This window comes from Ursus maritimus, unplaced genomic scaffold (assembly GCF_017311325.1).
Source record: "Ursus maritimus isolate PB19 unplaced genomic scaffold, ASM1731132v1 scaffold_1, whole genome shotgun sequence".
NCBI lineage: Eukaryota > Metazoa > Chordata > Mammalia > Carnivora > Ursidae > Ursus > Ursus maritimus.
The window spans coordinates 3,160,549-3,186,986 of record NW_024423343.1 but is presented as its reverse complement, the minus strand read 5'-3'; the positions used below and the strand labels follow the sequence as shown (position 1 = coordinate 3,186,986).

Below are 26,438 nucleotides of genomic sequence, written 5' to 3'. Positions count from 1 at the left end.
CTGGAGGATGGGCCTCAAGGCCATAAATGAGCACTTCGTGAAGAGTGAGGAAAATGGCAGCGGCAGAGGTAGAAGAGAGCCGTGTCGCATGCTGGTGAGTTCAGTACAACTAGCACCTGCAAGGATGTGGGAAACAGGAAATGCACCCAGTGAACTGACGCCTCTGGCCAAGGCCGTCTCCCGGGCGGACGATGGAGGTGCCGACTGCGCCTACGGGAAGGCACTCACGCCGGAAGTGCTGCTCCGGGCCCTTCGGGGCTGCCTGAGCTGCAGGCTACGAGCAGAATGAAGTGGCCGTTTAAACCGCTAGATTGGGGGCCCTAACAAGGCAGCAGCACTAACTGAACAACGTGCTAGACAGACTGGTGTGCACTGTGAGAGCGGCCCGGAGAATGAGGAAAATGACAGCTGTGATGTCTTCCAGGCGGCGGGGAGGATTTTGTAGCAGCTCTGGTGTGGGGAAGTTTGCATAAATGTCAGAAAAGGCTTCACTCTGTGCAAGAGTAATTCATTTTGCTGTTTTTACTACGAAGAAGAGGCAGAAAACTGAGAACACCGGGTGCCTGTTTGGGGCCAGGCGCTAGTTAGGCGCTTTGCATTTGATAATTTGATACAATCTCTTAACAGCCTTTTGAGGAAAGTACCACAGCCTGTTGGATGGGTCTGCAGAGGGTTCCACCTGCGTCTTCAGGTGAGAACCGATGAGATCTAGAGTACGATAACCACATAAGGCTGGGGGAAGAACAGTCAGGAAGGAACAGGGCTAGTCATTCTCGAAGTTCATACAGAGCGAGGAATAGTTCCTGCATCCACTAGCCAGAGTGGAAAAACCTCAAAACACAAGAGACGTGTGCGTGGGCCCCCAAGTGCATGTGTGGAGTGCACGGCAGTGGTGCCAGGGCTGTGAGGGGGCCTGGACTGGACACCTCTCTGGGGCTTTTAAAGTCAGGTGTGAATTTTAGAGTCATCTTGGGTAGAGGGCAGCGCACAATGGCATGGGTGTGGGGCAACCACACCTCTGTAATGGATGGAAAGGAGTTGGGTAGGTGGGTAGGACTTGAGGTCCCAAGTTAACTTGGGGTCATTTCACAAGGGGTCCTAAATGCCAAAAGGGTGAATTAAACTCAGTGGGGGAGCCGTAGACCTATTCATAATGAGAAAAATTTCAGCATCCTTAAAAGGCAATGGATGGGAGCACGTTCTCCTGCTTGCGCCCTCTGTCTGCAATCTGTTGCCATTTCACACAATGATAAACCCAGCTATTGTCAAGGCAGAAAGAAACCCTCTGGGGGTTGTAATCCCTAGGCCCTGTGGTCCCACCCACTTCACGTTAGAAGGGAAATGTGGCCCACTCCGAGCCCCTTTTCAGATTCGATATTGGCTTCCCTTTATCTAAATGTTGACATGTCCCAGGGCATTGTCCTAGACCATCTTTTGTCTTTAATTTACTTGCTTCCAAAATCATCTTTATAATTCTTTGGCTTTAAATACAGCTGTGTTCTGATGACATGCCTGTACAGATCTCTGGACTTGACCTCCACTTGGAACCGTGCATCATGTACCTATCCCCACCTTCCTGCTCGGCATCCCCACCCGGATGTCTAGTAGGCATCTCAAATTACGCCATTTACGATATATGCCAAGTACAACTCCCGCCCTCTCCCCAAAACCTGTTCACCCTCGTCTCTCTCAAATCACCATTTACCCAGTGGCTCCTGCCAAGACCTAGGCATCAGCCTTGATTCCTACCTCATCCCATACATACAATTTGGTAGTAGATCTTGCCTGTTCAACTTCCAAAACTCTTCCATGTCCCATTTCTGCCACTGTGGTCCCGGACCAAGCCCCATTATAGGCGTACCTCATTTTATTGCACTCTGCTTTGTTGTGATTCACAGATACGGCAGTTTTTACAGATGGAAGGTTTGTGGCAATCCCGTGTCAAGCAAGTCTACTGGTGCCATTTTTCCAACAGCATTTGCTCACTTTGTGTCTCTATGTACCGTTTTGGTAATTCTCGTATTTCCAGCCTGTTCATTATATTCGTTACGGTGATCTGTGATCAGTGATCTCTGATGTTACTACTGTAATTGTTCGGGGCACCACGAACCGTGCCCACATAAGACAACAAACTTAACCAATGAATGCCGTGTGTGTCCTGACTGTTCCACCCACTGGCCATTCCCGTCTCTCTCCCCCTCCTCGGGCCTCCCTGTTCCCTGAGACGCACCAATATTGAAATTGGGTCAGTTAATAACCCTACAATGGCCTCTAAGTGCTCGAGTGAAAGGAAGAGTCACAGGTCTCTCAGTCAAAAGCTAGAAATGATGACGCTTAGTGGGGAAGGCACGTCGAAGCTGAGTCAGGCCAAAAGCTAGGCCTTTGCACCAAAGAGTCATCCCGGTTGTGAATGCAAAAGAAGAGTTCTTGGGGAAATTAAAAGGGCCACTCCAGTGAACACATGGATGATAAGAAAGCAACGCAGCCTTATTGCCGTTGTGGAGAAAGTTTTCGTGGTCTGGATAGAAGGTCAACATTCCCTTAAGCCAAAGCCCAGTCCAGAGCAAGGCCCTGACTCTCTGCAAGTCTGTGAAGGCTGAGAGAGGGGAAGGAGACGCAGGAGAGAAGGCGGAAGCTGGCAGAGGTCGGCTCAGGAGGTTTGAGGAAAGAAGTCCGTCGTCTCCGTGACATATAAGGGCAAGGCGAAGCAGCAGGTGCTGACGGAGAAGCCGCAGCAAGCTGTCCAGACCTCGTAAGATAACGAATGAACGTGGCTACGCCAGGCAACAGATTTTCCCCGGAGACGAAGCAGCCTTACGCTGGGAGAAGAGGTTATCTAGGACTTGGCGAGCTAGGGCGAGCTCAGTGCCTGGCTTCGCAGGACAGGCTGCCTCTCTCGTTAGGGGCTCCTGCAGCTGCTGACGTCAGCGAAAGCCAGCGCTCAGCGACCCTTCTGGGAATGCTGGGGCCCTTCACGCTTACGGAAATCTGCTCTGCTCGTGCTCTACAAATACGACAGCACGTGTGTGTGCAGCACGGTTTGCCGAGTCGTTTCAGCTCACTGTCGAGACGCCTTTCAAGATACGACTGTCGCTGACACCGTGCTGGGTCGCCCAGGGGCTCTGATGGAGAGGGGCGAGACGAAGGTTGTTCTCACGGCTGCCTACACAACATCCGTCCTGCAGCCCACGGATCACGGGGTCGTTTTACCTTCCTGTCTTATTATTTAAGAAATACGTTTCAGGAGGCTCTAGCTGTCAAGGTGATTCCTCCGATGGATCTGGACGAAGTAAACTGAAAACTGTCTGGAAAGCATCCACCATCCTAGATGCCATTAAGAACATGCGTGATGCATGAGGAGAGGTCGAAATATAACTTTTATATGCACTGGGAAACCAGTAAGTTCACTTGACTCACTTCAGTGCAATATTGGTTTTATTGTGGTGTTCTGGAACTGAACCCCCAATATCTCTGAGGCATGTCGACATTTCTTTCTGAGATGAATGAGACTACCTCCTTCCTGTTAGACTCTTGCCCTCCTACAGCTGATTTTCCAGAAGAGGAGAGAGATCATTTTTAAAACATAACTTGGTCTATTGCTCTTCCCTGCTTTAAGTCTCTCAGTTGCTTCCCATTTGCTTAGAATCAAATCCAAACTCCTGCCATGCTTACGAGGCCCTCCATTAGCTCCCCACGCTCCCCTCCAACCTCATGAGTCCCATCCCTGGACTGTGGCGCTGCCCCTGGGCTCCTTTCTTTCTCCAGGACACAGCAGGCTCTTTGGACCTCATGCCTGGGTCCTTGCTGTTCCCTTTGGTTAGAACAACTTCCTCCCGCTCCTGGAGTGGCTGCTCAGCCCCCAAACTCAGTTCAAAGGTCACTTCCTCAAAAGGCTTTTCTGGACCCCGTCTCAGGCGCTGAGGTGAGCAATACACATCTTGTTTATGAATATATTTGACTTTTCACAAATGAGATTTGATCTAAGATTTTCTGAGACCTTTTAACCAGGACAATAAATTTACTAGGAAACTTTTATACTTTATTCACATAAGACAGTGATAAATAATAGGTCACCATTTTCACTTTTTATATAAGAAATACTTTTACTACTTTATTTCCACCAGGTACATAATTTTCTGCTATTTGTAATGATGCATTTCTTTAATTTTTTTTAAGGAAGCTTTGTTTTGTTTTGTTTTTGCTGGGTTGTATCCAGTCTGAGGCTCTGACAAATACCACTGCTGGGAGCCCTCCCGTGCCTGTCTTCTGGTCCACACTGGCACTCGTCTTCACTGGGAGGGGCCCAGGGATGCGATCATGGGGTCTTGGGTATGTCTCTGTTCTGTGCAGTTGATACTTTCCTTAGCTGACTTGTTTTTATTGTGGTAAAATACCCATAACAGAAAATGTATCATTTTAGCCATTTTTAAGCGTACCCTTCAGCGGCATTAGGTGCATTCACAATGCCGTGCCGCCACTGCTGTTTCCAGAACTTTCTCACTACACCAGACATTAAGTAATATCTCCCGACCCCTTTCTTCCCCCATCCCTAGTACACTCGATTCTGCTTTCTCTCTGAATTTGCCTGTTCTAGGTGCCTCGTGTAAGTGGAATCACACACTGTTTGTTTTGTGTTTGGCTTACTTCACCTAGCAAAATGTTTTCAAGATTCATCCATGTTGTAGCATGTATCAGAACTTCTTTTTTTTTTTCTCAATAATATTCTGAAGATTTTTCTGAAAGGTTTTTTTTTTAATATTCTAAAGGTGAGTGAATTCACTGTGACTGGCTCATTTATTCCAAAGAATTGTCTTTATTTTTCATGCATACTTTTCTGCAGTAATATAACAATCAAATTTTTGCAATGCAAAAAAAAGGTTTCAAAGATTAGAAAAAAGATTAAAAAAATGTAAACAGAATCCGTGACCTTGAAAATTTGATGTTTCATTGTGATGGTCTCTAAAACGCAAGTTTTTAAAAAAATATTCTAGTTGGTGGTTTAATAGATGATGATGAAATCAGAGAAACAAAATATGGCAGAATATTCTGAATGATTTTAGATATGACACTTTGAGCAAAAAATAACGTGCATCTTAGCGAATCCCAAGAAACTACTAGAAGTCCATATGTCTTGTCTAATAAAACACAGAACAAATGTGTAACACTGTAAGCAAATCCCACTAGATCTACTTTCAAGAATAAAGGAAGCAAATACCTTTCCTTGCTCTCTGATTGTGCCCACTGTGAACAACTGTCAGACTATGAGGGCTGCTCGCGTGAAGAGTAGTGTCACGACGATAAAATAACGTGCACTAACTCTATCGAAATAAAAGAAAAAGCTTCCTAGGTGTAGGTTAGGAGAGTACAGGGGGGAAAGAGAGTTGATATAGAAAACGCTCACGGCCAGGGAAGTAGCAAGGGAGCCAGGGTGGCAAATTAAACAGGAGTGCACACACCATTCTTTCCCCCGGAACACGGCTGTGTCAGATTTGTGCCTTCCTCAGCTCCTAATCTTCATGTGCAAAATGCCCCTTGTGCGAAATCAAATTTGATCAGCTTCTTTAGCAATGTATAGAGGATTTAGACACATATATTTTCTTGTGATTTCAAAAAAAAAAATGAACAAGGAGATGGGATATTCTGATGTCTGTTTTAAAACCAACATTAAAAACACATCCAGATACCCCATGGGGATCAAGATTAAATGCCATCAAGGCAGTTCACCCACAAAGATATTTATAAATATCGAAATATATATCAAATGAGAGCTACAGTACGCGGACATCGAAAGCGTCTCCGTGCAAACAGACCGCGCGCCTCTCGCATCTGTGTGGGATGAAATTCCCAACAGCGGCCCAGGGCTAAGCTAGGCGGCGAAGCACCACGATGAATACAGCTGCGTGCCCAACACTGCCCTCTGCTTACGACCCAAAAGTCGCTTTTGAACGTCTGCTGATGAATGTAAGATTTCAGCAGAAGGTACGACTATACGGCCTGAGTTTCAAAATAAAAATATGGAAACCGAAGAGGCACCGCGGGCGGCAGGGCCGATCACGAGACGGCCGCGCGTGTGATGGACACGAAGGCGCTCGCACGCGCTCTCCCGCCACGCTGGAAACCAAGACGTGAGCAAGGAACACGTCTTCAGACTCTGATGCTGTGCCTGGAACTACCTCTGAAGGCAGCACATTCCAAGGTCAGGACGGCACTCCTGCAAACTGGAAAAAAAAAAAAAAAAAAAAAAGCTGTCTTCAGATTCTGAATTTTTAACTGGAGAAAACTTATTTTGTGTGTATACACCGGATTTCCGCAAAGCAGCCACTGACTGGACTCGGAAATACCCTGACGGAAACGCTCTGGATGCAGACGTTTCATCAGAAACCGTTGTAAGCAGCGCGCACTATCAGGTCCTGGGGATGCACGGCGATCCCCCTGTCCGGTGTCTGCATCTTCTAGAACGGGTCCACCGTGTGCAGTGCACGCTTCTCCGCTGTGGAAGCGGCCGCGAGAAGGCGGCTCACCCTGTCGGTCCCAGGGGCGCCCTGTGAGACATCTCAGGAAGCTGCAGTTCACCGCGGGGGAACACCGAAGGTCATCACATGGTCAAAAGCAATCAACCTGGCCATTCTCTCCACTGAAAATAAGTAACAGACTTTGGAAATATGAGTGTGTTTCCACTAACACTGGCTAAGTAAAATCATCACTTGGTTTTGTATGAATAAAATATTTCAGCTTAAAAATATTTTGAATTTTAATATACCTACTTTTTAAATTTTCAGTAGCTTTTCACTTCCTTTAAAGCTCTAGAAATCCCTTTGCTTTGTGCTGCAGGATTGCCAGGCAGGGACTGAGTGGTTGCCTTCGAGAGGGAGTGGGGACTGGTTGAGGAGCATGAGGGGACTTTCTGGGGGGACGGGCATGCTCAGGATATTGGGAAGGGTCTGAGTCACAAGGGCGTACGGATTCGTCACAACTCAGCAAGTGTTCGCTGACAGCAGGGCACTTCGCTGGAAGTTTGGGACCAAAAGGAAAAGACTGTGAACAACGATTTCTAGTTAATGTGTGTGTGCAGAGGCGCGTAGGGGAGAGCGCCCTAAGGTCTCTAATTCACTCTGAATGCATCAAGAATACAACAAATTGGTGGATGGTTGCCCAGATGCGAGAAAGTCCAGGAAAATGTGGGCAGTCCAGCTGCAGATTTCCATAATGAAGTATTGGGGAAGCGAGAAGGCGAGAAGTGTTGCTGGCCCATCTCAGCGTCCCTCCAGCCCGAGTGTCTCCAGGGGCGGGTCTGAGCCAGTACCTGAGGGAGAAGCGGGCAAACCTCCAGGGGGCTGGATCAAGCCTCGGAGGAAAGGGGGAGAAAACAGAATTTGGCACCAGGCAAGAGGAGATATGGAGTATGCACCCCAAATCCAGTGGGGCCGGGGCCGGGAATCCGTCTCCTCCCTCCATTTTCCTTCCATTCCATCAAGGCTGACAGCTTTGCTGGTAAAGAAACCTTGAGCCCTTTCTAGATCCGGTTTATTACTTACACAGATGACGAAAGGAAGAGTAGCCAAAGGTGCCAGCTTCCAGGGCCCTTGCACAGGGTGAAGAAGTGGACAGATGACCACGACGTGGAAGACGGGGCCCCTCCGGCTAAGGGCCGCTGCCCGCCCTGGCTAAGGCCTCATCAGAGCCTGCAGGTGACACGCCTGTGGCAGGACAGCCCCAGGGACAGGGAGCCAGCTCCTCCCACGCCGTCGTGCTCTGGGAACATCACAAGGTGTTTGGTCAAGATGTGGATCCATCTGTGGTTCAAGCCTTGTCTGTGTGGCTAGGGGTGCCAGGGCCCCTACACTTCCTTCTCAGATTTTCCTTCCTGTTCCTTCACTCAAAGACTGGACCACGAGGGGCTCTGGAAGTATAAAGAGATTGGGGGCCCACCGTGGCTCCGAGGAACACACAAATTATGTGTAAGCTTTTTTTTTTTTTTTTAAGATTGTATTTATTTGAGAACGAGAGAGCACAAATGGGGGGAGGGACAGAGGGAGAAGCAGACTCCCCACTGAGCAGGGAGCTGGATGTGGGGCTCGATCCCAGGACCCGGGGATCATGACCTGAGCTGAAGGCAGACGCTTCAAGGACTGAGCCACCCAGGTGTCCCTACATAACTCGTAAACTTGAGAAAAGATGCTCCTTGTCACTGAGGAAATGGGAACAGACAATAATCAGATGCCTCGGAAAGGCTTACACAGGGAATGACGTAGACAACACACTTTTTAAAGGACGGCACCTCTTGCCGCCGTACTGGGTACAACTCTCTGGGTACATTTCTCTCGTGATGGAACAATTTAGACTACAGTTTGAAAAATACCAGGAAAATACCAGAATAACAATACACAGACTGCAGTATTACGTCTGGAGACCCGGAGGCCATTGGAGGAGCAGAGACAGGGTGATGGGTGGAGGGTTGTGGCCGGCAGCCCCACTGTGGCCCTCGATGACCCCACTCTCCAGTCCCTACGCCCCATGTGATCCCCTCCCGTGGAGTACAGGCCGCATCTGACAGACAGAAGCCACTCCTGAAATGAGGCTACAAAAAAGGCCGCCTTCCCCCTCGTCTGCCCGCTCTGGCTCCCTCTGCAGAGGCCAGGTGGCAAAGAGCTGAGGGAGGCCTCCAGCCAGAGAGCAGGACAGGACGAGGCCCCCAGTCGGACACCCCCGGAGGAACTGAATCCTGCCACCCACCACTGGGGGAGCTTGTGCGTGGATCCTGTCCGCGTGGAGCCTTGGTGATGACAGGCCGAGGGCAGCCTCGAACATACCCCCAGGCGGAAGCCGCCGACAAGGCCGCGCCTGGTTCCTGACCCCTGGACGCTGTGACGTAACACATGCTGGTGTTAGGCTCTAACTTGTGGGGTGACTTGTTACACAGCAACAGACAACTCTGCCGGTCCACTTCTGTGGTTTTCCTTCTACGGCTAGCCCCGGCTTCACCTTCCCTCCCTCCCTCCCTGCTGGGGCTCTGGCCCCCGGGGTCCAGGGAGGGCGAGCGGCATGGCTGGACTGCAGGGCCACTGACAATCCCAACTCCCACCAACCCAGGAAGCTGCTGCCCGTGGAGCTTCTGGAGAGGGAGCTCATGTGGGCTCGAGGCCAGCAGGAGAGAAGAGGGGAGAGGCTGAATGAAGCCCCAGAGGGAGCGCTCTCTCTCCAGGGCAGATCCCCTCCCAGCGGAGGCCCGTGTGCTTCACCCTCCTGGTTCCTGCCCTCCACCCCCCCTTCACCCCTGTGTCATTTCAGGGACCAGAGAGGGCCACAAGAATTTCTCAAGTCAAATTCAGGAGCATGGTGACCTCTGGGGTCTAAAGGTTAAGTCCTCCTCCTCTGCATAACCTCCTACCTCCCTGTCAAGAACCTGCCTGTGCTGCAGGGCTCACATGCCACCTCCTCCAGGAAGCCTTCCTTCAGGAGCCTGCCTGTGGAAGGTTATGTCACCTTTTCCTCCACCCTCCAGCCCTATTAATTGTTCTCCTCTCATGGCCTTTGTTTCTTATACATTAATGATCAGGAAATGTCTGTCTCCCCTGAAATCACATTGTCCTTAAGGCAGAGGCCTTGCTGCTCGGGTGGTGGGAGTTCCTGCGGGAAGGCTGCCCCCGGGATGTGTTCTCAGCTTCTCTAGAGTGGCGTGTGCATGCTCCCTGCCCGCCCCCATCCCGCCCAAGCCAGGGAGGTGAGTTCAGGGCCCAGCGGAGGGTCTCACACCCGGCTGAGCTGTTAGAACGCGCAGAGACAGCCAAGCCTTGCGAGAAGTCCAGGGATGCGAGGCCTTGCAACAGAGCACGTCTTGAGGCAGAGTCCGAGGACAAAAAGCAAGAGCTCAGGGCCTGAAGGACCTGCAGGAGCTTCTAGACGAGGGCCCAGCTGGCAGCCAGGCTCCACTGAGAGTTTCGGGGTTCATGAGGAGCTCTCGAGAAGAGCTGGGGTCTGGCCTCACGGCCTGACCCTGTAGCTCGGACAGTCCCACAGTATATATGCGGGAATATTTGGTTCTCCCTCCTGACTTTGTCCCAGCATCCCCAGCTGAGCCTGGCTCCTTCACGGAAGTCCGAAGCCCCCACGAAAGACTCCTCCCTGCACTTAACTGGGTAGCCCTCTTTTTTAACTGCCAGAGTCAAGCCCAGCAGGGGCTGTCCGTGGGCAGTGGAGGAAGAAACAGAAGAAGGGGAGCGTCCTGCCCCCCAGTTCCAGCCCACCTCTCCACGTGGGCAGCCGGGCTCCCCGAGGACTCGTCTGGGCAAACGCTGGGCACGCGTCCTTGGTGGCCTGCAGCTCTCCGCAGCATGGGGACATATAGCCAGGTGCTGCCCCAGGGAGAGAGGGGCAGATGGCCAGGAGGAAGCGTCACCTGCCCTGCAGAGGCTGGACAGCATCGCTCTGCCCCGCGGCCAGAGAGAGGGGCAGGCGGCAGCCACAGGGCAGCGCACTGCCCCGTGGAGGGAGGCTGAGGCAGAGGAAGGCTGGAGAAAGACAGGGAAGGAGAGGCAGGGACAGAGGTGGAGGCAGCAGTGGGGAGAGCCCCCGGAGGCTGGGCGTGGAGGACAGGTGTGATGGGGAAGGGCAGAGATGAGGGGCGGCAGAGCATGAGGAAGGAAAGAGAACAAGGTAGAGACAGAAGGAGAGGGAATTCTAACCAAGACCCGTGCTGTGACAGGGGCTTTGCTCACGCTGCTTCGTGAATCTTCAAGATGAGGTCGGTTCTATCATAACGGAGAGACAGGTGTGCGAAATAAAGGAGAGAGGGAGAGGAGAGATCGGGACAGGCGAAAGGGGAGGAAAAGAGCAGAGCGGGAATAGAGAGAGAGAGAAACTGCCTCTCCAGAGACAGAGGGAAAAACCAGAACCCGCCCACCCCCACGGGCCCGTGAAGACACCGGGAAACACGACAGAATAGGGCAGGAGCGCTATGGCCTGTCGACTTCAAGGTGGACACTTTCAGAACCTAAGGACTGTATTGTCCCAATACTAAACTGTTCCAGAACACACAGGGACAGAAGCAAGACTCCCCATCTTTTCAGGGAGGCAGCTTAACACAGACACCCAAACCAGGCAGACGGCACGCACAAGAAAACTGCAGAACAATACCCCTTAGGAATTTTGATGCAAACCCCTACACATCACCCTGGAAAAGGCGACACTACGGAGACTGTGAAGAGATCGTGCCTGTCAGGCATTGGGGGGACGGAGAGATGACTAGGAGGAGCACGGAGGGGCTTTAGGGCAGTGACGCGACTCTATCCTACTCCAGTGGCGGACGCATGCCACGCGTTTGTCCAAAGCCATAGACTGCACAGTGAGCCCTGGTGTCAGCTGTGGACTCTGGGAGACGGCGCTGGGTGGGTTCATCCACCGCAACACACGTCCCACTCTGGTGGGGGATGCTGATGATGGGGGGTGTGCATGTGTGGGAATAGGGGTACACGGGGAATCTCTGCACCTTCTGCTCAGTTTGGCTACGAACCTAAAACTGCTCTAAAAATAAAGCCTATTAAAAAATATCCTACACAAAATTATATACAAACCAAATGCAGCAAGACCTTGACCCCATCATGACCCTTTGGGGTTCATTACAAAACTACAAGCATGGCTTATTATTGGTGAAACCAATCACAAAATGCCCCGTATTGACAGGTCAAAGGACGAACATCAGAAAACATGTGATTATCTCAAAAGATGCCACATGGCTCCCACAAAATTCAATATTCTTCCTTTAAAAAACTTTTTTCATAGTTGTAAATCATTGAAATAGAGATGTCTACTGTTAACCAGAGTGCAGAAAACTGCTCCCTCCTCCAACGAAGGAGGGAGTATAATGTGAGGGGCGCCTGGGGGGCTCAGTGGGTTAAGGGTCTGCCTTCGGCTCAGGTCATGATCTTGGGGTCCTGGGACCGAGCCCTGCATCAGGCTCCCTGCTCAGCAGAGGGTCTGTTTTTTTCCCTCTGCTCCTCACCGTCCCCATGCTCTCTCTCTCGAATAAATAAAATCTTATTAAAAAAAAAAAAAAGGAAGTGTAATTCAAGACAGGATTTCAGGGCAGTAATCTGACATTTACGTGTTTTCAAAGACATGCCATTTTAATTTTAGAAACATATGATATATGTTGCAAAGTACACAGCCTGTTCACGGAGTATCGGTCTTGGAAAAACCCTGGAACCCTCTCTACACCCTGGGTGAGGCTATCAGGCAGAAGAGCATCTGAGCACAGCAACATGGCGGGTCGGGTGGGTCCCGAGAGCCAGGGGCTTTTCCTCCTCACCACTGTGTCCCTGGGGCCGAGGACAGAGCGTGACATGTTGCAGGTGCACGGACTACACCACTGAATCGATGGTTCTACTGTTGGGTTAAAAAAGTTGCGGAATGGTACGTACAGAATGGTCCCATTTGCAGAAAAAGACATTTATCCTACATATATATGCTTGCAGATGCATGGAAAGCATCAAAAGGGTCACCCAAGAAATTGTTAATTGTGGAGACTCCTGGAGAGGGGGCAAAGGGATGGGGTGAGAAGACAGAAGGAAGACCCAGGCTTTCCATGGCCGGCCTTCTGTAATGCTTGACTTTTCCTGGGAGTGTGTATGGCTTTTTAAATAAAAATCTAGTTTCAGAAAAATTACTTAACCTATCTGAGCCTCAGTTCCTCAGCCATAGAATGGAGAACAGTAATACCTCCCTCAGAGGGTCCCTGTGATATTTAAGGAATGGATAAGACCACGCACCCCGAGGGTCCTGGTACCTGGTGTTAATGAGTGGATGGCACTGCTGTTGTTACGGAGAGAAATCCAGACACACAAGGAACGTTTGTGAGGAGCCTAGGGGGACCCAGCTGCCCAGGCCCCAGAACCGGCCCCGCTTGCTAGTTTCTTCTCCCTGGAACATCCCTTCCCAGGAGAGCTGCTTGCTTGTTCCTCCACATCATCATTTCTCCGCTCGAATAAAACCTACCAGACAGGCTGTCTAACCAACCTACCCACACCTGCACCTGCTTCCACCTACCCTACCTGCACCTGCTTCCATACCGTTCCTCCCTGTCCGCTTGACCTACTTTATTTTCCTGCTGGCACAGAAACACTGCTTGCCATATCATCTAGTTTTTGTCTGTTTCCCTGCTAACGGCGTACGCTTGAGAAGAAACTGTCTCCAGCAAGTGGAATCATTCCTGACAAAGGGTAGGCATTCGGTAAATATTGTGAGAGAATAAATAAACATCGTCTGACATGTACCATCAGCGAAACGAAAGAGAGAAACTTGGAAACTGGCTAAAACCAGGTGACCAGGAAAACCTTCCCAGCCTTGAAGGCAACTGCAGAGAGCAGCGGGGGTGGGGTGTGTGTGTGTGTGTGTGTGTGTGTGCGCGCGCGCGCGCGCAGTAGCCACCTGGCAAGGAGCCGGAGACAGGCAGGGGGACGGGGGAGGGGGGCTTGGAGGCGGAGCTCTGAAGGTCTGGGCAGACCGAGGGGAGTAGGGGGCCTCCTGCACTCTGCGCATGTGCAGTGTGGGGCTTTTGAAGGACCGCCGTTCAGAAGGTAATGTCGGTGTAGTTTTCCTAAGGACCACTGCCATCCTCCAGCTGGAAGAACCCGACCTAAGAACGTGCCAGCAGGGACAGAGGGAGAGGGACAAGGAAGGAGATGTCACAACTCATACATTCGTTCCAGCGACTAAAGAGGGAGCACGGACAGTTCCCGCACGTTGCTCGCGCGGTGCGGCTAAAGGACGAGGTGTCTGCCCCGGGGGGTTTGAGGATGGCCATGTTGCTCTCAGGGATCCAGAACACCGAGATGCAGGCTTTGCAGAAGAGCTGGGTTCACGCTGAATTTGTTGAGTTTGAAGAACCTGTGGGAGACGTGAGAGCCAACAACCAGGGACAGTTGGATAAATGCCACGAGGGCTCCAGAGAGCCCTGCTGGGCTGGAAATCATTTTTGGAGTTGGTGACACAGGGGGGAAAGCCATGGATGGACAGACTGTCATCTAGAGATAAGAGGACTAAGGGAGGAAACATGGGACAGAGCACTAAAGCATGGGCTCGAAGAGCCCTGTCTAGAATCTGAGAAGGAATGGTTGAAGAGGAAGCAAGAAAACTAGACCGACAATAGGGTTTTAAGAAGCATGAGGTTATTGAGAGTGCCAAATACTGGCAATAAGGATGTCATCAGAGACTTCCAGAAGTTTTCAGTAGAGTGATCAGAAATGTGGGCCAGGGTAAAATTTTATGATGAGCAAACATCTCACCTGACTGTGAAGGAAATGCCAAAACAAGACTAGGAGATCTCAATGAGGTCTAACAAGTTCTTGGGAGAGAGTGGGTAAGGCAGAAGGTAGAAGCCTCAGGTTTGGGAGCTAGCTAACTATGAGGGGTGACAAGGTCCGCCGTATGGTTGTTGCCTGAGATGTCTAAGAGCACGGACAGGATTTTCCGAGGTTAAGGGAGGGCAGGATCCGGAGGGGGAAAGAGGATAGCACCCCAAGTGTCATCCGCTGGTGGTCCAGGCAACGACGAGGCAGAACAGTTCTAGCGGGAGTAAGATGCCTGGGCGCTCCCACGAGAAGCTGGTAGGCCTCTGGGTCCCCAGGTTAAAACCTTATCCCTTCTCCTTCCAGATCCACCTAAACCCAAGGGCCTACGTGAATAATCTGATAAGCTCGGGGCTTCCCTAGCTGCTCTCAGAAGTGATGCCTCTGCTTACCTCTGGGCAGTTTGCGGTGGCCTGTGTCTCTCTGTGAGCTCTCGGCCATCTTAAGAGAATGCAAGTTCCACGACAGCAGGGGTCTGTCTGGTCAGTCTGTCTCCGAAGCAGCCCACAGCAGGTGCTCAGCGCAGGGGGGCAGTGAACGCCACGCAGAGCCGGGTTTGGTCTCGCGCAGTCAGCAAGGCTCGTGTTCCGTCCTCAACAAACCTGTTTCCGTTCCACAGCCTGAAACGACCTCTCCTTCCTTGGCTCCCGCCGCTGGTGGCTTTAGCTGCACTTTCAATACTCCCGACCTCCCGAGACCCTGGGCGGCAGTCCGCGCAGAGACCGGCCCGGGTGCCCTCTGCCTTCGCGTCCTCACGCGGAGGCGCGGCTGAGCTGCGGGGCGCCGGCGCCTTCCTCTCTTCCTCTCCCGGTCGCAGGGCTGCTGGACAGACCGCAGCCCAGCCTCGGCCGGCCACACGGCCCCTCTGCCAACTGAGCGAGGTTTCTGGCGGCTGCTAGACTCAGTCGGGCAGAGGACCAGGCTAGGGGAGCTTCCGTCAGGGGGCGTGGCCTCCGGGCCGGGAGGCCTCTGGGAGTCGCGGTCCCGGCTCCTCCTGAAGCGGCGTCGCGGGAAGGGAAGTGGAAGAACTACATCTCCCAGGAGGCTCCGCGGTTCGCCCCCAAGGGGGCGTGCCATGGGCGTGGCCAATGCCTCCGCCCCGCGGAGCGCCAGCCGACTGTCACCACAGCCTGCCCCCCAGCGTTTCCGAGCGCCTCCGCGAGCTCGGCGCCGCGGAAGTCCAGCCCCAGGACCCCTGGAGCTCCCTTATTCCCAAATCCCTCCGGTTTCCCCAGCGCCTGACTCCGGGCCCTCCAGGAACGGCGCTGAGCGAGACTGGCCGGATCCCCGCTCTCAGGTCTCTCGCCAAGTCCGGAGCCTAGAGCAGAGCTACGGGAGGGAGGGACCCCAGAGGCGGCCCCGCCGGCTCTGGTAGAGCCTTGAAGGCCGCTGCGGGGAGCCCCACGTGGAAGTGCGGAGGAGACTTAGCCCAGCTGCCGAAGTCCAGGTTAAAGGTGAGATGAGGATGCCAGCACTCTGTCGTGGAAAGATGACAACTGGAGACTGGATTTAGAAGTAGAGCTCATGGGGCGCCTGGGTGGCGCAGTCGGCTGGGTGCCCGACTCTTGGTTTGGGCTCAGGTCCTGATCTCAGGTTGTGATCTCCGGTGGTGGGAACAATCCCTTTATGGGACTCTGCGCTCAGCGGGGGTCTGCTTGGGACTTTCCCTCTCCCTCTGCCCCTCTCCCTCTGCCTCTCCCGCTCGTGCTCTCTCTCTCAAATAAGTACATAAATCTTGAAGAAGAAGAAGAAGAAGAAGAAGGAGGAGGGGGAGGGGGAGGAGGAGGAGGAGGAGAAGGGGAGAAATAGCTCATGCACTTGATTAACTGGAGGTGAGATGAGAGGCAAAGAGCGAGCGTGGCTTCTATAGATTTTTTTGCCTAATCAATGGGGTGCCATGAACGGGCAGCGAGTGGGGCAGTGACAGTGCACCGGGAGTGAGAGTCAGTGGCACTTGGGCTGTGGTTTGTGATGCCCATCAGACAGAGTGGAGATACTAAGCGAACAGGAGGATATAGGGGCCCACAAGGATGAAGATGGGCTTTGGATCAAGGGCACACGATGGAACAAACCAAATGGACCAGGTGGGTCCGGGCAGGGGTGGTAGGGAAGGACACAGAGCCTCAAGTGCGCCATCTAGGAGAGGAGCATCTAGCAAAGGAGACTGGGGATGGTCAGTGACAACCCAGGACACCGGGTGTTTTTGAGTTCGAGCAGAGAGAGAGTGTCAGGAGGGAGGGAGTGATAACCCGTGACGAGTGCTTCATTGGAAGAAGGTTGAGCAAGAATCTTAGGACCACTGGACTTGGAAGCATGGCGGTCGCTGGAGATCTTGACCAGGGCAGGTTCAGTGGAGGGGAGGGAACAATGGCCTGACTGGAGGGGTTAGAAGGGAGGTAAGAGGTGCACAAGTGGAGACAGCTAGTGTAAACACTGCTTTTAAGCAAAGTTGCTTTAGAGCAGAGCAATGAGGCAGAGGCTAAGGGGATATGGCAAGTCCAGGGCGGTTTTATCTCCTCTTTCTCCAGATGGAGCTATTTCAGCTTCTTTGTAGAAGGATGCAGAGGGTGGAGAGATGAGTGATGCAGCAGAGTCACTGCGAGGTGGGAGGGGACCGAATCCAGTGCCTGCGGGGAAGGCTGGCACCGTCCTGCATCATGATGGTAGGCAGGATGCCTGGGCAGAGGCCCAGGTGGGTATGGTTGGCAGAATAATGGCCCCCCAAGATGTCCACATCGTCATTCCCAGAACTTGTGAGTGTGTTACCTCACGCGACAAAAGAGGTTTTGCAAATCTGATTGACGATTAAGGACCTGGAGACATGGAAATTATCCTGGATTATCCAGATGGGCCCAGTATCATCCTGAGGGTCCTTAAAAGTAGAAGGAAGAGAGAGTCACAAGGGTTAGAAGGAAATGTGACTATGGAAGGGGGGTGCAACAGATGCATTGTTGCTGGCTTTGAAGGTGTAGGGAGGGGACACCAGCCGAAGAATGTGGGTGGCCGCTGAAGCAGGAAAAGGAAAGGAAGTGGATTCACTTCAAGCCTCCAGGAGGAAATGTAGCTGTTCTGAAAGCTCTAGGCTCTTCTTTAGCCTGGTGAATCCTGTGTCAGACTTCTAACCTACAGAAATGCAAAATAATAAATTAATGTTATTTTAAGCCACCAAGTTTGTGGCAATTTATGGCAGCCATAGAAGACTAATACGTGGGGGGCGCCTGGGTGGCACAGCGGTTCAGTGTCTGCCTTTGGCTCAGGGCGTGATCCCGGCGTTGTGGGATCGAGCCCCACATCAGGCTCTTCTGCTATGAGCCTGCTTCTTCCTCTCCCACTCCCCCTGCTTGTGCTCCCTCTCTCGCTGGCTGTCTCTCTCTCTGTCGAATAAATAAATAAAATCTTAAAAAAAAAAAAAAAAAAAGAAAGGCTCTTCTCCACTTTCTTTAAAAAAAAAAAAAAAAGAAGACTAATACGTGGGCCAGGGGCTCGAGGGGGAGGGAGGCATATCTCAGGAAATGAAGAAGCAAGGCTACCAAAGTCAAGAGCAAGGCCTGTGAGGGAGCCTAGGGGGTTTCAGAGAGAGGAGGTGGTATGAAATAGTTGTCTGGCAGAGTGGGAAATTTGCAAAGAGCTTCCAAAGCAATGCAGGCAGGAAGCTGGTGGTCCAGACTGCAAAGAGGCGAGAGCAGCTCTCACCCCATAAAGGCTGATCGTGGTCGCTGCTCCGGGAACCACTTACGTATCTGAGAAAAGAGGCTGCTCTTGAGGCACGCGGTAGAAGCTGACTCGATCGTAGGTGGGAGGAGTGCAGGACCAGAGCTCTGGGTTAGTGGCTTCTGACCTGAGGAGGGTCCTGATCCCAGCGACACCTTTCTCCCCAGGTCAGCCTCCTGCACCTTGCATCCCAAGTCTTGGGTCCCCTTGGCCCTTTTCCAGGGCCTCTGGGAGAATGTGACAAGTGTGGGTATGAGAGGAAGGAGTTCATGTCCCTTCAAAACAGTCTCTGGCAGGTGCCCCCCCCTCAATGGCATCAGAACTCATCACAGTGGCCTTTGAGTGCTATTGGAAGCCACAGGCAACAGAGGTCTTGCATGGGGACCTGTGTTCCATCCGTGTCCCTGTGGACACATCCTACATCAGTCTGTCTGGGACAGCTAAAATAATCCCAGGAATGACGTTTCCGTCCCTCCTGAGCCCTCCCTTATGGAGCTGCCTTCCCCACCCCATTCCCATCCCCATCCCACCAACCTCTCCCCAGTCACTAAAAAATAGGTTGCGTCTGGTTAGAGCCTAGTGACTGAGGTCTGAGACTGAACCACAGGGGAGCCGATGTGAAACGCCCCTGGTGGCCAGGACCCGAGGGGGGTGGGTGGGATGGTTTTGTCAAAGGGCTGCTGGGAAAGATGTTCTTGAAGCAAAGGTGCCCAACCAGAGAGGAGACCCAGGTTTCGATCCTGAGTTGTCACACCGCAGCCCCAGTCTGGGCATTGGCAACCCAAGCTGCTTTGGGGTCCTGGAGCAAGAGTGACTGGGCTGGGCTCCCTGCAGCAATGACCGCTATCAACTGACCATATGCTGTCTGTGGGCCCTGGCCCAGCCCAGGAGGGAACCTCCCTCCACCCCTGCTGCTCATCCCATCCCCCTCCTTCCAATGTTTCTGACCTCTTGGGCCCACTTTGACCGCTAGTCCAAGCTGAGTAGAGCCATGGCGCTTTCACTTCAAGCCATGAACGGGGAGGGTCCCCGTGTCCCTGAACTCATGGTACTGGGGGAAGATCCCTCTTCTGTCAGGAAGAGACCACCTCACACAAGTAGACCAACGTCTGCATCACGCTCATGGATCCTAAAACAGGTCTTTGAAAGGATCTTCCAAACCACATGGCTAGGAAGCACGCATTAGTTTTGTCCCTAGAAGCTCATGAACCAGCGAATGATGGGGGACAGGCTGATCCCCTGTTGCTTCGTTACTCTGGAGACAAACCCCATGGCAATGGCATCCATCTAAGGATGCACACAGCTCCCGGGGACGTGGAAGCACTGTCCGCTGTGAGACATGCCACAGGGTGTCTCTCTCCGCCACCATTATGCTCCTCACAGTGCTGACAAAGGGTGAGAGGCTTTAGAAACATTCGCCAGCATCAGATACAAGAAAAATGCCCCTCGTTTAGTATTTACACATTAGACACATCAATGACACCACATCATTCAGTCCTACTCCAGAAGGGTAACTAACTCTCCAAAATCCTTTATTTAATAAAACTGGAACATTTGATGGTTATCTAATACACAGACTCAAGATGTCCAGGGAGCTTTGCTTCTCTCTGGCAGGTGGAGGAAGCCCCTGCCTCCCCTGTGTCCTGACTCAAGTGGCAAGTTCAAGCTTCTGCTCAGCCCAGGGCTGTCAGGGTCTGAGGTCTCCCTCTGTCCCGTCACTAGTGCCCAGCTCCGAGAAGGGGTTCAGCACCATTCTGCTCATCTCTGCCCCCAGATCCACACAGTACCTGAGAAGGCTGGGACACTGGAACCCTGGAGAACCCTGTTAGTTCTGTAAGATTCCTCCTCCTGCCTGTAGCTCCCGCCCTCCACCCACCCACAGGTCTGTGGGGTCCATAAGATATACTTCCTTAAGAAACAGGGCTAGGGGCCTGACTGGCTGGTCATCCCAGACTGCCCTGCAACCCAGCCACTGGAGGAAGAGAGCCAAGCCCCTGCCCCACCACATCTGGACCTCAGGGAGGAGGGAACGGAGCAAGTAAAGGCCACACCCACCCTTGCAAACCTCGGGCTGGGGTTAGTCACCAAGGCCTCCAGACACTCTGGGCTATGCGGGCAGCAGTCAGGCTGCCCAGGGCTGCTGGCACCAAGTCTGGCCCTTCAGCAGGAGCTCGGGTCAGTTCAGCCTCTGGGGCCTCCTCCAGGTCGGAACACAGGTCGTCCCCGGGGGCTGGGGGGCTAGGCAGAGGGGACCCCAGGACCCCTCCGGTGGGCCAGCCGCTTCGCCCGGGGGCTCCCGGAGGCCCGGCCAGGGCGTCCCCCAGCAGATCCCTGAAGCTGCTGCCCTCGCGCAGAGGCATGGACTCGAGCAGGTGGTTCAGGAGCTCTGCGGCGACGGTGGCATCGATGGCCTGGCACGTGGACACGAACGTGTGCACCTCGTGCATGCACTGGATGTAGCCAGCCGCGAAGCGCTCGCTTGCTTCCGCCTGCAGCTGCTCGCGCTCTGCGCCCAGGAATGGGAGGGAGAGAGCGGCGCCCCGTCGGGTAAGCGGCGACTGCTGTGGCCAGGCCCAACCACCCCGCGGGGACAGGGCTCACCCAAGAGACCCGGAGGTCGCCCTCGCTGCCGACAGTGCAGGGGCGCCGGGCGGGGAAGTCCCCAGTCCGCGGCGGGGGCGGGCTGGGCAAACGCGTCCCGCGCCCCGCCGGCGCGCCCCATCTCCACTCACCGCGCGCCCGGCCCCGCAGCGTGCCCTGAACACGCCGCACCGTCAGCTCCAGCACCTCGGCGTTCTCCAGCTTGGCCTGCACCTGCGCCGACGGGAGCGCCGGGGGCGTGTGGGGGGTCGGTGAGGCCGGGCCGCGTCGCGACCCCCGCTCCCTGGCCCAGCGACCCCTGGGCGCCCGCCAGCCCGCCTGCCCGTCTTACCTCGGCGCCCGCCAGCAGCAGCCGCAGCTCCTGAAGACTCTCGTTGATCCGCGCGCGCCGCTTCTTCTCCACCAGAGGCTTCCGGGCCTGCGGGAAGCGGGCGACTGAGGCCGGGTCCCGGGCCTCCCGCCCGCCTGCCCCCGTGAGGCCCCCGCCCTCACCTTGCGGTCCCCCCGAGTCTCCCAGCCGTCCTCGTTCTCCCGGCTCGTACGGTCCCGGCCGGGTGCCAGGGGCGGAGCCATGACCCGCACCGCCCAGAGCGCGCTGAGCGCGGCTAGGGCGGCAAGCGCTACGAGAGCCCGCGCCCCTCGCACCGCTCCGCGGGGCCGGCCGCAGCCCTCGAGCCTTCGTGTCTTCCGCCCGCAGCGGCCCCGCCCCTTTTATAGCATCTTATTTGCATCTGAATGCACGGATTGGCCGCGCGGGCCCCGAGCCGCCGGCTTCGAGGCGCGCCGCAGCCAGTGGGAGCGAGGCGCATTGTCCGGCCCCACCGCCCGGGTCGGCAGGCAGCTGGTGGGGCGTGGTCGGAGGGCGGGGCCCCCAGCCCCGCCTCCTCGCAACCCCAGCGGCTTCGGGCACCGGAGGGGGCGGTGACCCTGAGAGCTGCGGCCAGGGGTGCGCCTGTTGCCCTCCCTACCTGAGCAAGGCCCCTAGGTCTGCTGTGCGTGGGGGCAGCATTCATTCGATCACACTTATCTTAGCTCGTGCAAGGTGCCTCCTGAGAGGAGCGCTCGTATCGCGTGCCGATATGCTGGATTCTGTAGGGCAGAGCCACAGTCAAGGCCGCGGTCTCTGGACCTGGAAAGGTCTATGGGTCCGACTTGGGATAGCTAAGGAGCCCCGGGGAGGTGGGGGCCCATGGGGTAGCCTTGGTGGGAGCGGCCCCATGACTCCCTGGAGTTTCTTGCATTTGTGGGTCCCGAACGGACTCGACCCTCGACACGGCCCTCCACCCTCGCCGGGATCCTGTGGGGCGGTCCGCCGGCCCGCCGACCGCCGGCGCCGCCCCCTCCTCCAGGCGCTCCTTCTCAGGTCACCCTTCCTCCGCCCGCCCTTCTTCCCTGGAACCACTCACACCAGCTGCCCATTCTCTTCTAATCATCATCGCTGTCCCTCCTGAGCTCCCCATGTCCCCCTAATCCCCTTTGCTCCCCTGTCCCCCTTTGACCTCTCTTTCCCTCCCAGACATCCCCCTCCCCCTCTGTACATCGCTGACCCATCCCCACACTTCCCTGGTCCTCCTCCCCGCCCACTCTTCCCTGTCCTCCCCGCCCGTCCTTCTGTGGTCTCCACCCCTGTTTATTCTACCCGGCCAGTCTCCTTGGTCCCCCTCCTCCCCGCCCCCTCCCTGTCCCCCCCGGCTCCCTTTCCCTCCCAGCCCTCCCCTCACCAGACTCGCGTAGGCCGCCGTCTGGTTCCGTAACTGATGCCCTGACAGTTGGCAGCTGCCGCCGCTTCAGTGGAGAAAAGCGGGGCCGCGCCAAGAGCGACAGGTGTGGCCGCGCCTTTGTCAGGCCGCTTTGTCCGGCGGGATGGCGGGTGAGGATGTGTCCGCCAGACGACGCCACCCCCACCGTGGGCAGCCCATCTGCCAGACTGGCCTCCCTGCGGGTGGGGTGCGTGGGCGGTGGGGCCCGCCTTGGGCAGCACCCTGGGGACCGCCGCCTGTTCCCTGCCCTGGCCTAGGTACACTTCACAGCACAGTAAAACTGGAATGGCAAGATGGGCTCTGGCCACCAGGCCTTTGTACAGACTGAGTCTTCCACCTGGAACACTTCAACACTGCTCCAAATATCTATTTCCTCACTGTTTAGGTCTCAGCTTTCCCTATTCCTCTTCCTCTTCCTGGTGGGAGTGCACCTGCCCTGCAGTAGCACTACCCCTCGCAGTCCCACACTACTCACCAGGGACTGGGATTGTCAGGTCTGGTCAGCAGCCTTCGTGTCTTCCGCCCGCAGCGGCCCCGCCCCTTTTATAGCATCTTATTTGCATCTGAATGCACGGATTGGCCGCGCGGGCCCCGAGCCGCCGGCTTCGAGGCGCGCCGCAGCCAGTGGGAGCGAGGCGCATTGTCCGGCCCCACCGCCCGGGTCGGCAGGCAGCTGGTGGGGCGTGGTCGGAGGGCGGGGCCCCCAGCCCCGCCTCCTCGCAACCCCAGCGGCTTCGGGCACCGGAGGGGGCGGTGACCCTGAGAGCTGCGGCCAGGGGTGCGCCTGTTGCCCTCCCTACCTGAGCAAGGCCCCTAGGTCTGCTGTGCGTGGGGGCAGCATTCATTCGATCACACTTATCTTAGCTCGTGCAAGGTGCCTCCTGAGAGGAGCGCTCGTATCGCGTGCCGATATGCTGGATTCTGTAGGGCAGAGCCACAGTCAAGGCCGCGGTCTCTGGACCTGGAAAGGTCTATGGGTCCGACTTGGGATAGCTAAGGAGCCCCGGGGAGGTGGGGGCCCATGGGGTAGCCTTGGTGGGAGCGGCCCCATGACTCCCTGGAGTTTCTTGCGCATTTGTGGGTCCCGACACCGGACTCGACCCTCGACACGGCCCTCCACCCTCGCCGGGATCCTCGTGGGGCGGGGTCCGCCGGCCCGCCGACCCGCCGGCGCCGCCCCTCCTCCAGGCGCTCCTTCTCAGGTCACCCTTCCTCCGCCCGCCCCTTCTTCCCTGGAACCACTCCCCCACCACCAGCTGCCCATTCTCTTCTAATCATCATCGCTGTCCCTCCTGAGCTCCCCATGTCCCCCTAATCCCCTTTGCTCCCCTGTCCCCCTTTGACCTCTCTTTCCCTCCCAGACATCCCCCTCCCCCTCTGTACATCGCTGACCCATCCCCACACTTCCCTGGTCCTCCTCCCCGCCCACTCTTCCCTGTCCTCCCCGCCCGTCCTTCTGTGGTCTCCACCCCTGTTTATTCTACCCGGCCAGTCTCCTTGGTCCCCCTCCTCCCCGCCCCCTCCCTGTCCCCCCCGGCTCCCTTTCCCTCCCAGCCCTCCCCTCACCAGACTCGCGTAGGCCGCCGTCTGGTTCCCGTAACTTGATGCCCATGACAGTTGGCAGCTGCCGCCGCTTCAGTGGAGAAAAGCGGGGGCCGCGCCAAGAGCGACAGGTGTTGGCCGCGCCTTTGTCTAGGCCTGCTTTGTCCGGCGGCGGATGGCGGGTGAGGATGTGTCCGCCAGACGACCGCCACCCCCACCGTGGGCAGCCCATCTGCCAGACTGGCCTCCCTGCGGGTGGGGTGCGTGGGCGGTGGGGCCCCGCCCTTGGGCAGCACCCTGGGGACCGCCGCCTGTTCCCTGCTCCCTGGCCTAGGTACACTTCACAGCACAGTAAAACTGGAATGGCAAGATGGGCTCTGGCCACCAGGCCTTTGTACAGACTGAGTCTTCCACCTGGAACACTTCAACACTGCTCCAAATATCTATTTCCTCACTGTTTAGGTCTCAGCTTCCCTATTCCTCTTCCTCTTCCTGGTGGGAGTGCACCTGCCCTGCAGTAGCACTGCACCCCTCGCCAGTCCCACACTACTCACCAGGGACTGGGATTGTCAGGGTCTGGTCCACACCCCTCCAGACTATAAACATCCCTCGTCGAGGGTACCTAGGACCTCCTATCTACCTCCAGCACGGAGCTTGGCCTCAGCAGAAGCCTGGGTAGGTAGGGAAGGTGAGGGGATGTCCCAAGCCTGGCTGGAAAGCAGTAGGGGAAGGAAACATCCAGAGACTGCAGTGCAGTGGGTGGTAGGACTAGGCCATAGATATGCCCCACTCCAGGCACCTGAAGATGGATCTTACAGCCCTTCCTCTAAGATTTCACTTTGGGCTTCCCATCGGAAAGACCTTTACAGACAATGAGTTTGGTAAGAGGTTTGACATTTCCCAAAGTCACCTCATGACCTCTATCTATAACTACCTGAGAGTTTCTTCTGTTGATTTTCACCTCTCTTCACTCAGCCTCTTATTTGCTTCTCTGTGAGCAGGCTTCTAAGACCTTTCCAGCCTATATCGCTCACCCAGGTGGAAACCTACTCCCTTACTTCAGTCATCCCCTGCTGTTTCCCCAGCATGCCAGAAAGCTCAGGTCTCTTCCTTCCCCCTCACCCGACAGCTGAGAGACCCAACTGTCCTTCTCCCCTTACTCCTAGTGGTGGGGCTGACAGTGGAGGGGGCTCAGTGTGGACCCCACGAGAGCCCATACCTGGTCTGTGGCTTTGCTCTTCTTCACCACTTAGACATCAGTCCAGGGAAGAAGATCTTTAAGTAAGTATAATTAGGTTTCCACTACTTTGAGAATCAGAAATATGAAAAAAGAAACTCTGATATTTCTTGTAGTCTGATGCATATACCTCCCATTACCCATTATATTATTTGAACAAAGCCGAACAGGTATTTTACAATGCTCTTCATGAAAGGCAGTTCCTATTGGAACAGCATGGTCAGCGCCCTGGGAGAGGCCTCTGGGAAAAGATCAACAGAACACTTGATTGGATGGGGCATGGGGATGGGGAGGAAGGCATGATAAAGGCGAATAATGCAAGCAAAAAATGAGAGGCAACTAGGAACTCCAGGAAAAACAAAAAGCTCTCCCCAAAGAGAAATGTAATCTGAGCACATTGAGTGATCTAGAAGCTAATAGTTCTTTCACAGTCACAACAATATAACACTGTTCATGAGGTTTCAACATTTAGAATTAACCTATAGAGAAGGCAAGAAAGACTTATTATGGTTATGGAACATGATATAAAGTTGACTTTGTAAAAACAAAAGGATAGATGACAGTTGTCAGGAGAAGGGAGGAGGCTGAAGGGAGGGATAGGGACCTCAAGAGGCTTGTCTTACATGGGAAGGTGGGGTTTGAAGAATGCTGTCTGTAGAGTTGAAGGAAGGAGAAATTAAGTGCTGGGATATGCCTCATTGTACCTGAAGAAGTACCTGCAGAAGTACCCCGAGGAAAAAAAGCACAAGGATAGAGCAGAGTATTAGGAGTCAATAAAATCTTTGGTTGGACAAGAAGTTGCCCAAGGCCCTATCTTTGAAGTTCACCTCAATTTCCCTTAGTGGGTCTGCTGGCTGGCTGGCTTGGCCTTTTCCTCCCAGAAGGCTGGCTGTTCCATCTCAGGGCCACCAAGCCCTCTCTCCCTCCTTTGCACGACCTCCCCTAGTGGACCCATTTCCTGCCATTTGTCCCTTGGACTGATCCTACCTTCAAAGGTTGCTTGAGCACAGACTTCCTGAGCATTTGGGCCCTTTGATCCCCCCAGATCCAGGGACAGAGGCCAGCAGAGGTTGGGTAGGGCTGTGGTGGCCACAGGGGGACCAGTTAGCGGCAGGGGTGGCAGGCCATAAATCCCCAGGGAACAAAGGCAGCAGCCAGCCTATGGATGTCCAGGCCCCTTGTAGGCAATCAGCCCAGAAAGCTTGGAGAAGCTCCTTTTGGTCTGGAAATAAAGCGGGGGGGGGG

At 54.7% G+C, this 26,438-nt stretch overlaps 1 protein-coding gene and 1 long non-coding RNA gene across 4 annotated transcripts; both read right to left on the bottom strand.

The window, feature by feature from the left end:
- Positions 1–4,793: 4,793 nt before the first annotated feature.
- Positions 4,794–15,297, bottom strand: LOC103662619. 2 transcript variants are annotated; one of them, XR_568501.2, is made up of 4 exons: positions 14,735–15,297; positions 13,693–13,881; positions 7,536–7,752; positions 4,794–6,218 (listed from the first exon to the last, which is right to left on the bottom strand). It is a non-coding gene; the product is annotated as an uncharacterized LOC103662619 (long non-coding RNA). The 2 variants fall into 2 exon arrangements; XR_568502.2 differs by lacking the exon at positions 13,693–13,881 and having other exon boundaries at positions 14,735–15,296.
- A 4,269-nt stretch (positions 15,298–19,566) lies between these two features.
- HES6 (hes family bHLH transcription factor 6) lies at positions 19,567–21,343 on the bottom strand. 2 transcript variants are annotated; one of them, XM_040637044.1, is made up of 4 exons: positions 21,147–21,343; positions 20,986–21,072; positions 20,786–20,867; positions 19,567–20,559 (listed from the first exon to the last, which is right to left on the bottom strand). In XM_040637044.1, exons 1-4 carry the CDS (start codon positions 21,225–21,227, stop codon positions 20,135–20,137), a joined length of 675 nt encoding a protein of 224 aa, XP_040492978.1. In that variant the 5' UTR covers positions 21,228–21,343; the 3' UTR covers positions 19,567–20,134. The 2 variants fall into 2 exon arrangements, with proteins under 2 accessions (XP_040492978.1, XP_040492979.1); XM_040637045.1 differs by having other exon boundaries at positions 20,431–20,559; positions 20,826–20,867.
- Positions 21,344–26,438: the final 5,095 nt, after the last annotated feature.